Genomic DNA, 17,034 nt, shown 5'->3' with positions numbered 1-17,034 from the left:
TTCAGAAGGTTGAAAAAGCTATTTAACAAATAGGGAGGAACTCGTTGAGAATTTGAAAGTAGAAGGCAGCTTGGGTGAAAGGGATCATGAAATCATAGAGTTTGCAATTCTAAGGAAGGGTAGAAGGGAGAACAGCAAAATAGAGACAATGGATTTCAGGAAGGCAGATTTTGGGAAGCTCAGAGAGCTGATAGGTAAGGTCCCATGGGAATCAAGACTGAGGGGAAAAACAACTGAGGAGAGTTGGCAGTGTTTCAAAGGGACACTATTAAGGGCCTAAAAGCAAGCTATTCCGCTGGTTAGGAAAGATGTGGCAAAAGACCGCCTTGGCTTAACCACGAGATCTTGCATGATCTAAGAAATAAAAAGAGTCATATAAAAAGTGGAAAATAGGACGGATTACAAAGGATGAATATAGGCAAACAACACAGGAATGCAGGGGCAAGATTAGAAAGGCAAAGGCACAAAATGAGCTCAAACTAGCTACGAGAATAAAGAGAAACAAGAAGACTTTTTATCAATTCATTAGAAGCAAGAGGAAGACCAAAGACAGGGTAGGCCCACTGCTCAGTGAAGAGGGAGAAACAGGAACAGGAAACTTGGAAATGGCAGAGATGCTTAATGACTTCTTTGTTTCGGTCTTCACCGAGAAGTCTGGAGGAATGTCTAACATAGTGAATGGTGATGGGAAGGGGGTAGGTTTAGCAGATAAAATAAAAAAAGAACAAGTTAAAAATCACTTAGAAAAGTTAGATGCTTGCAAGTCACCAGGGCCTGATGAAATGCATCCTAGAATACTCAAGGAGCTAATAGAGGAGGTATCTGAGCCTCTAGCTATTATCTTTGGAAAATCATGGGAGACGGGAGAGATTCCAGAAGTCTGGAAAAGGACAAATATAGTGCCCATCTATAAAAAGGGAAATAAAAACAACCCAGGAAACTACAGCCCAGTTAGTTTAACTTCTGTGCCAGGGAAGATAATGGAGCAAGTAATTAAGGAAATCATCTGCAAACACTTGGAAGGTGGTAAGGTGATAGGGAATAGCCAGCATGGATTTGTAAAGAACAAATCATGTCAAACCAATCTGATAGCTTTCTTTGATAGGATAACAAGTCTTGTGGATAAGGGAGAAGCTGTGGATGTGGTATACCTAGACTTTAGTAAGGTATTTGACACGGTCTCGCATGATATTCTTATCAATAAACTAGGCAAATACAATTTAAATGGGGTTACTATAAGGTGGGTGCATAACTGGCTGGATAACCGTACTCAGAGATTTGTTATTAATGGTTCCCAATCCTGCTGGAAAGGCATAACAAGTGGGGTTCCGCAGGGATTTGTTTTGGGACCGGCTCTGTTCAATATCTTCATTAACGACTTAGATATTGGCATAGAAAGTACGCTTATTAAGTTTGCGGATGATACCAAACTGGGAGGGATTGCAACTGCTTTGGAGGACAGGGTCATAATTCAAAATGATCTGGACAAATTGGAGAAATGGTCTGAGGTAAACAGGATGAAGTTTAACAAAGACAAATGCAAAGTGCTCCACTTAGGAAGAAAAAATCAGTTTCACACATACAGAATGGGAAGAGACTGTCTAGGAAGGAGTATGGCAGAAAGGGACCTAGGGGTTATAGTGGACCACAAGCTAAATATGGGTCAACGGTGTGATGCTGTTGCAAAAAAAGCAAACATGATTCTGGGATGTATTAACAGGTGTGTTGTGAGCAAGACACGAGAAGTCATTCTTCCGCTCTGCTCTGCTCTGCTCTGGTTAGGCCTCAGCTGGAATATTGTGTCCAGTTCTGGGCACCGCATTTTAAGAAAGATGTGGAGAAATTGGAGAGGGTCCAGAGAAGAGCAACAAGAATGATTAAAGGTCTTGAGAACATGACCTATGAAGGAAGGCTGAAATAATTGGGTTTGTTTAGTTTGGAAAAGAGAAGACTGAGAGGGGACATGATAGCAGTTTTCAGGTATCTAAAAGGGTGTCATAAGGAGGAGGGAGAAAACTTGTTCACCTTAGCCTCTAAGGATAGAACAAGAAGCAATGGGCTTAAACTGCAGCAAGGGAGGTTTAGATTGGACATTAAGAAAAAGTTCCTAACTGTCAGGGTGGTTAAACACTGGAATAAATTGCCTAGGGAGGTTGTGGAATCTCCATCTCTGGAGATATGTAAGAGTAGGTTAGATAAATGTCTATCAGGGATGGTCTAGACAGTATTTGGTCCTGCCATGCGGGCAGGGGACTGGACTCGATGACCTCTCAAGGCCCCTTCCAGTCCTAGAGTCTATGAACATTTTTTAAATTAAATTAATAGAGATATCCTATCTCCTAGAACTGGAAGGGACCTTGAAAGGCCATCAAGTCCAGCCCCCAGCCTTCATTAGCAGGACAAAGTACTGATTTTGCCCCAGATCCTAAGTGGCCCCCTCAAGGATTGAACTCACCATCTTGGGTTAAGTAGGCCAATGCTCAAACCACTGAGCTATCCCTCCCCTGAGTTTGGTTGTCTTATCTATTTAATTCACAAGCTCTTCGAAGCAGGGACTGTCTCATAGTGCATGTTTGTTCAGCATCTTGCAAAATGAATTCCCAATTTTGGCTGGGACCTCTCGGTGCTACTGAAATAAAAATTATAGTAATACAGTTCTAAAAATACAATCTAGCGTACTGTAATTCAGATGAAGATGGCCAAGAATTGCATATTTTCAGCCTTCTGATGAAAAATGTCTGTTTGAGCCTGGATTACATTAAAATAGACATTTTCCAGTAAAAGCTAAGTTTTAAAATTTGCAAAATTACAGCTTCTCAAACTTGTGCACTCTAAATTCTGATAAACTTCCAGTAAATCATTCCATCAGCTCCACTGGCCAGTTCTTGGGAGGGAAAATGAGAGAAATTAAGATGTATCTTGACTTGGCCATGAAACTGTTGATCCACTGGATACTTCCAAGTTTCAAATGATGTTTTAAACCCGCTCTGCATCACACTGGGGCAAACAGGTCACCCAAAGGGGCAGAGTCTGGCCAAAAGAGGACTATTTTGGTCCTACACACACCACAAATGTGGATTCTACTGCCCTGACATTGATTACAACAAAGTCTTGGTTTGGATTCAAAATTCAACAGATATGCAGCAGTCTCCTTATATGTGCAGGCACTGGGCAGATGGATGGATATCTGTGCTCCTCCTGCTTGGCTAAGATCCTATTACTTTTGCTACCTTAGTCCCCACCCCAACCAGCTTCTCTGCTCCACCCACCTGGTGTCTTGTCTTTTAAACGATGAGATCTTTGGGGCAGGCCTTTCATTTTCTATGTTTTACAGCACCTAGCATTGGGAGCCCTTTGTCTCACTGGGCTGCACATGCTACTGCAATATGAATGTATAATAACAATAATAATTAATGGTAAAAATTCTGCTGAGTGCATGTCACATTGCAGACTTCAGTTTAAAACACTGGGCCAGATCCTCAGCGGATATAAATTAGGAGCTATGGTTGATTTACATTAGCCGAGGCTCTGATCCCTTATTTGGATTTCAGACCTCCCTGCAAGATTCTAATTCCATTTTAAATTGTACAGCAGCAGGGAAAGCTGCTCTCACACATTTCAAGCAATTGCAAAGGAAACTATCCCCATTTGGCTCAGGCCAGCAGGATGAAATTTTAGAAGATAAGGAGTATTTCCCAGCCTGAATAAACACAGAAAGATAATTATTTGTTGAGCGTGGGCCATATGTTTGAAGTGTCTTCAAGTCTTTCCCAAAGCCAATTCCATGCAACGAAATCTGTGCTGCAGGTAGAAAATACAGATTGGTTTTGCCACTTCGAGATCTTTGTCAATTAGGAACAACACCTGCAGATCTCCTCTGATGGTAGAACCACAATTATCCATCTTCCTGAAAACGGAGCTGCTTCTGAGCTGGGGGAGGAGGTGTGGGAGGTTAGTTGCAAAATCATTTCTATCTGACAGCTCTGATGGAAGCTGATTCCTAAACTGTACTGGTGTTTCTGGTTCATCGGAATACAGCACAGCAAAAACCGTTTGGATGATCAAAGGGGTGACTGGGCAACTGATCCATGCCAGAGATATAGTTGTGGTGCAGAGAAGAGGGAGTGTGGTTTAACAAGTATTAGATAAATGTGATCATACTGCAGACCATAGCAATGTGATATAGATTAACAATACATGTTAACCATGATTATCCAAAGATGCCTTAACTCTCTCAAAAACATGAGGGTTGTTTTTTTTTTAATATATGTGTTCTCAGCCCAAAGGTGACCTTTTGGGGACACAAAGTCCTTTCTTTCCAACGACATCAAGCTGTTCTCGAGTTCTGTGACGATGAAAGAAATACATGTTCCTCTTTTCAGAATTGCTCCAATGTTTTTTTTTTTTTGGTCTTAATCTGAAATGGCTTTTCTTTAAAACTTCCAACTTGCCTGGACATAGCCTTCAGTGTTAGCATTCAGATGTTCATGGGAAAGAGGCCCCGCTAACCTGGGAAGGGTCTCCACTGCCTTTTCTCCTGGTGCCCTTGTCTGCCTTTTTCAGACTAAAGGGGAAATAGTTTGATCACACTTTCGGATAACATCTGGGGTTGGATTCTGCTGCCCATCCTCACACAAAGTAATCGTCTGCTCCACAAGAAGTCCCATTGAAATCAATAGGACAGCTTTGAGAGCCAGGGATTATTCAATGTCACTAAAGGTGACAGATGTGCAACCCTATCGGATGATGTGATATGCTTTGTATATTTTTAGTAGCTTCTCTCACTTGTTAACTTGCAAAACTTTGTCATTGGAAAGAGGTCTCGCTGTCATTCAGTCACATTAGGGAAGTCCTATTGCCTAAGGGCTTGTAAGCACTTGGAAATCAACATTCCACAATAGCTCCTCATGTGGACATGCTTATTCCAGAATAAGAATGGCTTTTTCCGGTTTAGTTCCATCAGCACTGGAAGTGTATTAATATTAGGGTTATAATAGCATATACAAGCCCCAACTGATAGCACCATGGAATAGATTTTTACTTCCTTTTCCACGTCTTTGACTACCCAGCTTGTCTTGGCCATTTGAATACATTGCCTCAGATTTCTCTGCTAGGGAAGCCACTGTTATAATAATCTGTCTTTAGGAAGTACAAACTCAAGGATATCCCTTGACTGATTATCCCTCCTCCGAAGGCATCAGTGTGGTGCAGGCTGTATGTTATACGATGAGTGAATCTGTGTTTCCACTGAGCCTGGTGCAGAAGAAACTAGCCCTTTGGGAGATCTGCCTTTGTTCCTAGATACGTCTTTCACAATATTTTTAGTCCTGGTTAGATCACTTTCAGAAAAGCTTTTTGTTTAATCAATTTGTCACACGTTATTATGATAATATAACACTTTTAAGCTTTCTGCCTCCCATGGAGGCCAGACTCTACCCACACACCTCCTCTTCCATTGCCCCCCATAACATATATGAAAGACTGTATAATTAGCACGTGAGGGGGCAGAGTTAAGGGTATCTGGCGTCCTTGTGAGAAAATGAAGCTGTGATTGGACTGTTAATTGAGGATTCGATTGCTTGTTCTGCATTTTTTGCAAAGTAAATTAACTCTCTATCTTATCTTTGCATAAACATAGTTTGCTGAGGTAAATATTTATGAAGAACCCTCGGAGATTCTTGTGGTAAAAGTACAATGCGCGATGGGATTTTTTTTTCAGTTTTCAGCCTGAATTAATGGAAGATAGAGGAAGTGTTTAGATCGCCTGTCTACTTGCTTGCTCTTCGTTGTTTTAAACAACGAGTGATGTCTGGAAAGCGTTTCTTCACATTCCACTGCCCCTCATTCCACTGATGACCCATACCCAGGCACTACAGCTTACGTGTTTGGGTCTGTTTTGTGTAGAAACAAGGTAGCAGTTTGCAGCCGTACTACGGGGGGGTTGTTTTCTAGCTTCTTCGCATAAAACAATGGGCGGTGCCAGCTGGGCCTGTTAGTTTTAGTAGTTTGGTCCCATTTACTGAACTGTAGCTCGTACCGATGGAATGGTGGGACTGCACAAAGCGTATAGTAAATAGTTAACTAAGCAGATATTTGGAAAAGGTTTATACCAATGAAATCTGTATACAGTAGTGAATGCTTTTCCTCTCAGGAAATAATGTTTTAAATAAGATCAGCCCCCATATGTCTAGGGCTATGAAGGCTAGAAGTGGGCTTTTGGGTTTCTTACAGCTAAAACAAATTTGGTAAGTATGGGTATTTTAAGAGAATGCCAGTCCTTGATTATCAGTGGAGATTATGTTAGCTGTGCTGGGTAAATCCCATACAGCAAAGTTAGCACCTTCCGTCTGGGGTACTCACACCCTTACATACTCCCCAGAGCACATGGGCAAGAACTTGGCTCCATCCCCCAGCCCCCACCATGTACTGGCCAGAGTAGGTGAGACAGCGGGTGCATGGAGACAGGAAAGGAATCGTGACTCAGAGGGGTTTCATCATGCCTCCTGGGGTGGAGCAGCTAATATACCTTGCCCTGCACAGGGCAGTGCCCAAAGGAACAATCTAGCCCTCTGTAAATTGAAATCAGAAGGCACAACCATCTTGCTTTTTTAGTCTGAGAATGCAATATTTCCCCCGGTAACTAATGCCTCTCTGTCCTGTTGGTTCGTCCCTTCTTTCCATTTTAGCATATAAGCAATTTCCTGCTCAGACAGACAACTTCACTTTTTCAGGTGAATTTCTTCTCACGTGCCAGTATTATAATCATGGACTTCATTTTGTTTCTCTGCAGCGCCTGCATCTTAGTGAAGACGTGGCTGGGGCAACTTTCATGGCAGCTGGAAGCTCCGCTCCTGAGTTGTTTACATCTGTTATAGGTAACTAACTAACCAGCCATTTCTTCTTTAAACAGTTTTTAAAGGCATTAAGTACAGCTGGAATTGCCAAATGACATTAAGAGTTGTAATAAGTCTTAACCTGTTCTCTCATGGACGCATGGAAGATTAATTGTGATAAATCCTTATTAAGTCTAGGAGCTATATGTATAAATCTCCCGGTGTGGATGAAAGAACAAACTCCTGAATTTCTGTTTTTATGTACAGTGTGCGTCACCGAGCATAATCCAGGCTCTGTGCACCGTGAATAGATTAACACGCCACTAAAGTGTACCTACACACACAATGGCCATGCTTTGCGTCCATTACAGATGACTAAGCACAGTTTGAGAATGGGCCAGTCCCATCTACACTGCAAGACAGAACCATGTTTTTAGCTGTGTTGAGGGCCTACATAGCTCGATTACAGTGTGGATGGAAATTTTAGTGTCGATCAGGGGGGTTTTATGTTGGGTCTTGTTTTGGATGAGAGGCTGGAGCCCAGGGGTATAGCTGTGTGCACTGGAGATCTATGCAAGCAGTTCTCTCGCATGTCCAACCAGCCCCTCCTCCTCTTCCAAGAACGTGGTGAGAAATTCCCGACCCTCTCTGTGACGCATACAAAGGCATGCTGTGAGGGCTGGTGGAGGCTGCTGGCTTGTGAAGTTGTGGATTCAAAATCTTCATAGGGAGAGATTAGTTGAGAGCTTTAAAAAATTGTCCTTCATCCCACGAGAAGGCTAAGTTTAGAAGAGAAGGATGCGTAGCCATATTGCTTAAGGCACTGCAGGAAGGTACTCAGATACTACCTTGATGAGCACAATATTGAACAGAAGAACGGAGGGGCTCCCTCACAGCAGCACTCAGCTCATGGGGGGCAGAATAGGGGGCTATCCTATTGCAGCAATGCTCAAGAGTGAGGGGCTTCTTTCTTCTACACAATTGGTTCAGAATCAGCAGAGCCTGCTAGTTTCAACCACGTTTCACCACTGTTGTTGTTAGCACAGTCCTAGCAGTGGTTCCCTTGACCAGTGGGGACATGGATTTTGGTCTGAGAATCATGCTATAAACTACCTGGGTTGAGGGAAGTGCATAGCCCTGTTTATACCCATCTGTGCAGCAAGAGAGTAATTAACCACTGGCACAACTTACCAAGGGTTGTGGCAGATTCTCCATCACTGGAAATATTTTAATCAAGATTGGATGTTTTTCTAAAAGATCTGCTCTCATTCAACCACAGCTAATGGACTTGAAACTGGAATTCATTCAGGGAAGTTCTATGGCCTGCATTGAACAGGAGGTCAGACTACATGACTTAAAACCTTCTGGACTTAAAATCTATAAACCTAAAATTGACCAAAACGGGGACTGTGTTATAGTAAAAAGGTCAACATTGTAAGCCGGTTTCAACATGATTTGGCTGTACAGGTGGGACCACGTTCCAACATGGTCAGCTCACTACTTTGTTATAACAAAGTCCCTGGTTTGGTAGAATGAGCCCCTTGTGTAGCATGGTTCTGAGGGGAAAAAATCCCAGGCCACAGTGGTCAGGGAAACTCTTCCAGACCCCTACTAGCAACAGCTGAATTTCAACAGACTTGTAGCTAGCAGGTGCCGTTGGGGGGTTATTTTTTATTCTCTGACATTTATTTCTATAGTACCCATTACTGTAGCACTTTTGATAACATTCTCACTAATCCTATCAAAGAGCCAGATTCTGCCTCCTTATTCACCCTTTTACTTTCTTTCACAAGTTGTCCTATTAAATTTGAGTCAAAGTGGCATAATCAGGCAAATGACCAAGATCTGGGTACAGTAGAACCTCAGAGTTACGAACACCAGAGTTACATACTGACCGGTCAACCGCACGCCTCATTTGGAACTGGAAGTACGCAATCAGGCAGCAACAGAGACCCAAAAAACCCCCGCAAAGACAGTACAGTACTGTGTGAAACGTAAACTATACCTCTACCCCGATATAACACTGTCCTCGGGAGCCAAAAAGTCTTACTGCGTTATAAGTGAAACCGCGTTATATCGAACTTGCTTTGATCCACCAGAGTGCGCAGCCCTGCCCCTCCAGAGCGCTGCTTTACCGCGTTATATCCGAATTCATGTTATATTGGTTCGCGTTATATCAGGGTAGAGGTGTATTACAAAAATAATGGGAAAGATTAAAAAAAAGATTTGACAAGGTAAGGAAACTGTTCCTGTGCTTGTTTCATTTAAATGAAGATGGTTAAAAGCAGCATTTTTCTTCTGCATAGTAAAGTTTCAAAGCTGTATTAAGTCATTATTCAGTTGTTGTAAACTTTTGAAAGAATCACCATAACGTTTGTTCAGAGTGATGAACATTTCAGAGTTACGAACAACCTCCATTCCCGAGGTGTTCGGAACTCTGAAGTTCTAACGTATACAGCAAAGGGGTGCAGTTTTTTGGAGTAGGATCCCTGTTCTTTTCGATTTACTCCGTTTGCCTTGAACTTGTTTTTCAGGTGTTTTTATCACAAAAGGAGACGTAGGAGTCGGAACCATTGTTGGCTCTGCCGTATTCAACATTCTCTGTATAATCGGGGTGTGTGGCCTTTTCGCAGGACAGGTAAGAGCAGCTAACGAGGTCTACAGGGTTCTCAGTTCCACTGGCTCTCCATATATCCCAGCAAAATATCAGTGCAAGGCAGCAGCTCATGCAGACTGAGGTTTCCGTTCGTGGGGGAGCTCTGGGTGTGCAAAATACAAGGGAGCTTTATTTAATTGGGGTCTGAAGACAGCTTTGAGGACACCAGCAACAGCGTGGAAGGGAACAGCGTGAAATACTGCTGCCGAAGCAGCTGGTTCAGAAATAAATGGGGGAGAAGGAAGGAAAAGCTACATTTTCTGAAAGTTTTGAGTCTCGACTTCAGTGGAAGGAGCAGCAGGTCTGAAGACCATTCCCCAGCATCATGTAAAACGAAAAAAAGAAATAGGGTGCAAGCGAGACATACTTTAGTGCTTGAGCTTGTGCTAGTTGAACTCAGTGACCCAAAGAAATATGCCATCCTTCCCTTCTTCCCTGTTTTCACTCTTCCTTTACATTCTTCCCCCAATTTCCCTTCATTTAGTGCAGGCCAATTGAGGCTTCTGTCACCAGCCGAGACATGACCGAATTAGTAGCCAGTAAGGCCTTTGAGGTTTGGTTGCAGATAACTTTTTTGTGTTTCTCACCATTTCGTACAAAGATATTGATAACCACATCCTGGGCGCTAAAGCCTAGTTGCTAAAACAAATCTGAAGTTATAGAAGGAATGCAACAAATGATATGAAAATATCTTACAAACAACATCCTATAAGCAACTGCACGTCAGCTGTATTGGCATCTTAGCCGACAGCTGCAAACACTGGGAATGTTTATGGCAGGGAGGACAGGGCTTTATCAGCAGTGAGACCTTGCCTGTGGAATGCAATCTCACCAGAAATGAATGAGCCCAGATCTCACCTCTTTCAGATCAGAGGGGAAGAAACGTCTCTTCCCACAGCAACAAGAACACAATGGCCTGGCAACACCTCACTCCAGTTAAATAAATAATGATTTAAAAGAATGTCTTGTTTTTCTCATACAATCAGACCTTATAATCGAAGGGTGGAAAGGAAAACACCATCGGGCCAGATCCTCAGCTGGTGTAAACCGCCATGTCTCTGTCGAAGTCCATGTAGCTAGGCTGTTTTATACCTGGCCATATAGTCTTGACAGAGTTTTCTTCTGTTTTGTCCCACGAAGGATGGTGGTGGCTGCACTTTATGAAACAGGTTTCAGATCATTAAGAGGGATGGAAATATTTTACATAGGTCAACCCTGTGATTTCCTCCGCCAGGAGCAGCAGGGATGGGGAGCTGCTGGAAGTGAGCGCCCCCCCATCCAGCACCCCGAGACCTCTTCCACACCCCAAGCCCCTGCCCCAAGCCCCCTCCCAGACCCAAACTCCCTCCCAGAGTCTGTGCCCTGCAGCCCCTCCCATGCCCCTGACCTGCACTCCAAACTCCTCCCTCTGAGTTAACTGGCATTTTAAATGTACCGGCACCCCCCGTTCCCCCAGCATACCGGTTAAAAAAGCTTTTACTGTATATTGCTCCAGGCATAGGCGCTGACTTTTGCTCATGCCAGTGGGTGATCAGCCCCCCTCTGCCCCTGGCCCCACCCTGACTCCACCCTGACCTTCCCCCTCCTGCCCCTGACCTGCCCCATTCCAACCCCTTCCCCAAAGTCCCCGCCCCAACTCTGCCCCCTGCCTGCCCCTATTCTGACTCCTTCCCCAAATCCCCGCCCTGGCCCCACCTCCTCCCCTGAGCGTGCAACGTTCCCACTCCTCCCCCCTCTCTCCCAGAGCTTGCTACACCACCAAACAGCTGTTTGGCGGCGGCAAGTGCTGGGAGGTAGGCGGAGGAGCAGGGATGTGGCGTACTCAGGGGAGGAGTGGATGAGTTGGGGCTGGGGGGGAGCTTGGCTGCCAGTGGGTGCAGAGCCCCCACTAATTTTTCCCCATGGGTGCTCCAGCCCCGGAGCACCCACCTAATCGGCGCCTATGGCTCCAGGTCAGTGCTGCAGGGCCAAGGAAAAAATAGTATGTGATCATGTAATTAAAAACTGTATTATAATGAACACTCACAGAGGCTACACATTTAAGTTTGCGCAGGCAAGTTGAATTCTGACATTTCCTAGCTTTTGGGTGCTTGGCTTTGCAACCTTAATGTTCTTTTAATGTAGCTTTTGGGGTGTAATATGTATTTAAATGCACCCATATCAAGCTCTGAGCATCATTGAAAAGGGGTGCCATCAACTTTTGGTATTATTTCTTGAATGCTTTTTGCATGTCAGACTACCTATGGTTTCCTGAGTTATCCATCCGAACTTAAAGTAATTACATTGTCAGATTTGAGTTCCTGTCTGAATTAGTCAGGTGATTGACTCTGTGTAATTAAATATCTGAGTATTGGAGTTTGCAGAAATGCCAAATATTTTCATATTCTTTAAGGTAGTCTTTGAAATGTCACTGTATGATCCTGTCTATAAATGGGAAGTGAAGAACAATAGTGCAGGCAATACAAGGCAATGGGTCAATTAACTCTGAAAGACCAGACAGGGAGAAGGGGATTGGATACCTGGATCAGTACGAGAAAGTGAGCAGGCAGTTTGAGTTTTCACCAGAAAGTTTGGAATTCAGCTTTTATCATTTTTTCAAGATGAAACTGGATATTTTCACTATTAGGAAAGTTTCATGGCTAAGCTGTAGATGGATTCCCTGAAGGAACGTGCAGTTTAAAGCTCGCTATGTGTGCTCAGTGTTTAAGTGGCACCATTGTAACTCGTACGGTGAAAGCCCATATGATTCAGGCCAATTATTAATTACCAAAGCTTTCCCAGGGCATTGAGCAATGTTCCCTGGAGGTGTTCTCTTTTAATCAGCAGGAATTTTTCTCAGTCAGGTTGCCATGAACAACATTTAAACAGATGGAGATTAACTGTGCAACACGATGACCTAGGAACAACCAAATATTTCTTCTTCCTCTATTTCCTAGCATTGTTGTCCAGCAGTCTGAAACCTGCTCCGAAAACACAACCACAAACCAGAATTCTAGATGAAAAGAAGTTGGGAAGTCCAGAAAAAAATTGAAAATATTTTGGAAGCCCCTTAGGTATTTTTTTTAAAAGACATATCTTAGAACCAAAAAGTTCTGTCTCAACTCTCCTCCATCCTCCCACACCAGATACATTTCAGAAGTTCAGGAGGGACTTGGCTGCACTAAATTATTCTGTGTGTGGTCTAATGACTACAGACCTAGGAGCGTGGAGCTCTACTTGTTCCTTTAAAGGTGTTTAGGGGCCTAACTCCCCTTGATTTCAATGGAAGCAGGGCCGGCTCTAACTTTTTTTGCCGCCCCAGGCAAAAAAGAAGAGCGCCGCCCTGCCATACCCCCCTCCCCGCAAGCGCCGCTGAAATCCCCGCCCCCCCAGCACCAAGCCGCCTGAAGCCCCGCCCCCCCCAGCGCCGCACCGCCCGAAGCCCCCGCCCCCCTCCGAGCACCACGCCACCCAAAGCCCCGCCCTCCGAGTGCCGCCCGAAGCCCCCGCCCCCCGAGCACCATGCCGCCCGAAGCCCCGCCCCCCGAGCACTGCCCGAAGCCCCCGCCCCCCTCTGAGCACTGTGCTGCCCAAAGCCCCGCCCCCCCTCCACACACCACGCCACCCGAAGCCCTGCCGCCCCGAGCACCATGCCACCCGAAGCCCCGCCCCACCCTCCGAGCGCCGTGCCGCTGAATCCAAATAAATAAATAAATAAAGATGGAGTGCCGCCCTGCCCCAAGGTGCCGCCCGAAGCACGTGCTTGGTCGGCTGGTGCCTGGAGCCGGCCCTGAATGGAAGTTAAAGTGTAACACTGACAGACCCCAGTCATTGGTGGGCAGGATTGAACCTGGGACCTCTGGAGCTAAATGCATGAGCTAAAAGCCACAGGGCCCTTAGGGAAGGCTGTAGCAGACTCATTAATCTCTAAGTGGTCTCGGTGGCACTAGATGGGACAGAGCACCAAACCCAAGCGGTATGTGGGTTACATACTTCCCGTAGCTGAGGAAGCGCATCCCAAACTTCAGAGACTTTCCAGTTGAAATCTGGGATGAGCCCCCACTTGTAACACCGACAGACCCCTATCGTCGACAGGCGAGATCAAACTTGGGACCTCTGAAGCTTAGTGCATGAGCCTCTACCGCATAAAAGCCACGTGGCCCTTTGCTAAAGCTGTAGCAGACTCATTAATCTCTCTCTAAGAGGTCTCGGTGCCACCAGACGGGACAGAGCACCACACCCAAGCGACGTGTTGGTTACATAAGCACCTTAAACGTTAGACCTTTAACCGCTGTTTGCTTAAGTTTTTTCATCTGTAAGAGAGCAGGTGTAACCATACTTACTGTAACAGGGTAGCTGGCCCCTTAAATGAAATTGGGCTCAGCTCTCCTTTCCCCATCCAGGTGCTGAGCCAATTAAGAGGGTGGGGCAGTGCCTGGGGGTGCTATCTGAGGCCTGGTGAGACAGAGTGTTAGAGCAGACTGAGTCAGTCAGGCAATGTCAGCTCCTAGAGAGAGAAGGGGGTTCCTGGGGGAGGTCTGAAAGCAGGGGAGCAGTAAGAGGGATTTGCTGGCTGGCATCCCCGAGCCAGGGCCAGAGGGCTGAAGGCAGGAGGAGCAGCGGCAGAGGGAGATGCCTGCTGGCTCTAAGCCGGAGAGTCAGAGCAGAGGGGGTTCCCTGCTGACTTCCCTTTGCCAGAGAGCTGGACTCTAGAGGAACCATGACAGGCTCCTAGCGGAGAGGCTGTGTGAGCTCCTGCTGGTAAGAGCGGGGTTGTGCCCCAGAAGGAAGGGCTGGGGGGTGGCGAAAGATGCCGGGGTGGTGAGATTGAAGCTGGGTTTTAAAGAGTACAAGTCCCGGGGGATATAGACTATGTTTGGGGACTTTTGCTTATGGACTGTTTGCGCTAAGTGTTAGTTAATAAACGCTGTTGATGGATTGGAAGATAAGTTCGTATGGAGGTAGCGGGGACCCAAAAGGGAAACTGAAGTGAGGGGCCACTTGCAGGGTGGCCCTGAGGCTACTTGTTTACATTTAGTTCATGAAGCAATTCTGACCATTACCTTCCAAAGCGCTTTGAAATCCTCAGATGAAAGGGACTGTAGCAAAGCGAACTATTATTTCCAGTTCATGAGAACTTGGGAGTAGAACGTCAGTGGATGGGTTTTTGAAAAGTGCTCAGTTTTGGCGTAACTCTGCTTCCATTGAAGCTAGGGAGAGTTTGACCGTCCCCTAAATGGGAGCAGAGTTAATCCAACACTGAATGCTTTTGAAAAAACCCCACTAGCTTTTTGCAAGGCTTTGTAAATTTGACCAAGGATACTGATTCCGTTTCTGCTGAAGAACACAGTATTGTGTGGTAAACATGGCCAAAATTAAGAGTTTTCCCAGATTTGTCCAATAATGAAATGGTTGCCACTTTTGCTGTATATTCTCAGAGATCTTCTAAAACAGACAATGTGTATCGGAAGAAAAGGAGAGTAGACTTTTGGTTTTGACATTGTAGCACACAAATCTCAGATGCCTCTTCGCATGGCTTATGTTCAGTGAGGGAAACGGAACTTTACAAGGCAGCTTTTCTATGCCAATTTCAGTCCCACAATGTTCAGGTGAGCTTCAAATTCAGGAATTAACCAACGAACCGTCCCTACTCAACCTTCCTTTCCAACTGTGGCTGTTAGGAATCGCCAGTATGGACATAGGGTTTAACTATCCTCTCTGGTCATGCTGTCTACCTCATTATTCTACAATTGCCTCAGGGGGTTGATAGACCCTGTGGGTCTGCGAATTAGGAAAGCTGCCTTAGTTTCAGCATTTTGGTTTATTGCACTATTCCCGGTTTCTAGCACCTTTTCCTCCTTACTCTTTTTCCTAGTGAGACTATGTGCATTTAGAACCAACCGTTATTCCAGCTCATTATTGTAACTACTTGAGTGCTACCTCAGTACCAGGCACATCACTTTGAAGAGCTAGCTTTCCATTAGGAATATGTTGTTGTGCGTCAGTCTCCCTCTCCCTTGCCTGATGACTTTTCCCTACATCATCCCATGTAGCATCTAATTTATATTGTACGCTCCTTGGGCCAGAGAAGCATGGCCCAGATCCTCAGATGCGGCTGAGGAGCGGTCAGCACATGTGTGTGTGGGGAGGGGGGGAAATATGCTGATCTTCAATCAATAAAATGCTTTGCATACCTAGCTACAGTAAGTCTGTGCTGCTGCCCTGTATAACAAGCTAATAATTCTTGATGAAGTTGAATTCAGGAAGCAAAGTGGTTCATCTTTTCCTTCTTCGGGGATTTGGTCAGCTTCATCTTAGAGGGAGTGATATGGGGGCCTTGAAGGAACTTAGAGGACAGTGGAGAAATTGAAGCAACCAAAAACTAATGACCGATATAAATGGATCAAATCTTTGGCTAGCGTAAATTGGCATCGTGCCATTGACTTCATAATGTTGCTGTGTGACTGGGTATTGCAACCCCTACTGAATCTTTATGCAGTAGCACGTGGCAGATCCAAGAGACCCAGCCACTTCAGTGCCCTAGATTAAATCAGAACTGGTTTTTAACTATGCAGCAGTCCTTGGGGGAGCAGTTTGTAACGTTGCTAAATGGAAAGAAACTGGAGAGACATTTCCAAGCATAACTCTTTGATTAAGGGATTCTCTGATATGTCGGGTTTTGTTTGTTGTGAGGGATGCGGGACGTTATTTAGGACCCACATAAGCAATTCAACAAACAGCTGTATTGTAAATTAAATGAGAATCCTTACATAAAACATACAGGGCTGCTAATCCAGCCACAGAGCAAGAGGTTCTCCTCACATCTCAGGGAAGATGGTTCTTAAGCTAATGGCCCATCTGGGCTCTGGGGTGCCATGACCTAACCTGGATAATTACAGCACTTGCATCTGAAGAAGTGAGGTTCTTACCCACGAAAGCTTATGCTCCCAGTACTTCTGTTAGTCTCAAAGGTGCCACAGGACCCTCTGTTGCTTTTTACAGCACTAATGCGGCAACAGTTTTGAAATGATCACATAGCTGTTCCCTGTAAGGGTGGTTCCTAGGTCATCATGCTGCACAGTGGGCATAGAAGTGCTCTGGGAGTTATTTTTCTGCACTCTTTTCCAGCAATGGGTGTGTTATTTTATCTTAACTAAAACATAGGTAGGAGCCTATATTATTATGTGTTATTTCTATTGCAGTAGACCAGAACCCTCTTGTGCTTGGAGCTGTACAAACACAGAAATGAATCACAAACTCCACCCCAAGCAGTATATGATCTAAGTAAGCTTGCAGTCTAGATTTACCAATGAACAGAACATGCTTAGAGAGTGAGAGATACCATACTATGGGCCAGATTCGGGCTGGCTCTTTGAGATGGACAAGTTGGGGAAGGATTCAAGGAGCACTCTTCCCTATACAGGTCAGGCATAAATGCAGCCCCTGATGTCTTCTGAGTTCAGGGACTGTTCTGTTGTATTCTCTCTGGGGATAGCCCTTTGAAATCGCCCGGGTCCCTGGGCAATTGCCTCCTTTGCCCCCCCCCCCCCCCCCCCCCCCCCCCCC

At 45.1% G+C, this 17,034-nt stretch overlaps 1 protein-coding gene across 2 annotated transcripts in view; it reads left to right on the top strand.

Moving 5' to 3' along the window:
- The window catches only part of SLC24A3 (solute carrier family 24 member 3), a 331,311-nt gene that overhangs the window by 236,462 nt on the left and 77,815 nt on the right, over nucleotides 1-17,034 (top strand). For both annotated transcript variants that reach the window (XM_034764053.1, XM_034764052.1), the window contains exons 5-6: nucleotides 6,791-6,875; nucleotides 9,368-9,471. In XM_034764053.1, coding sequence (XP_034619944.1) covers nucleotides 6,791-6,875; nucleotides 9,368-9,471 — 189 coding nt within the window. The remainder of the gene's footprint in view (nucleotides 1-6,790; nucleotides 6,876-9,367; nucleotides 9,472-17,034) is intronic.

The sequence above is a fragment of the Trachemys scripta genome, chromosome 3 (assembly GCF_013100865.1).
Source record: "Trachemys scripta elegans isolate TJP31775 chromosome 3, CAS_Tse_1.0, whole genome shotgun sequence".
Classification (NCBI taxonomy): Eukaryota; Metazoa; Chordata; order Testudines; family Emydidae; genus Trachemys; species Trachemys scripta.
Note: the sequence above shows the minus strand (reverse complement) of the source record. Positions and strands in the feature narration are given on the sequence as shown.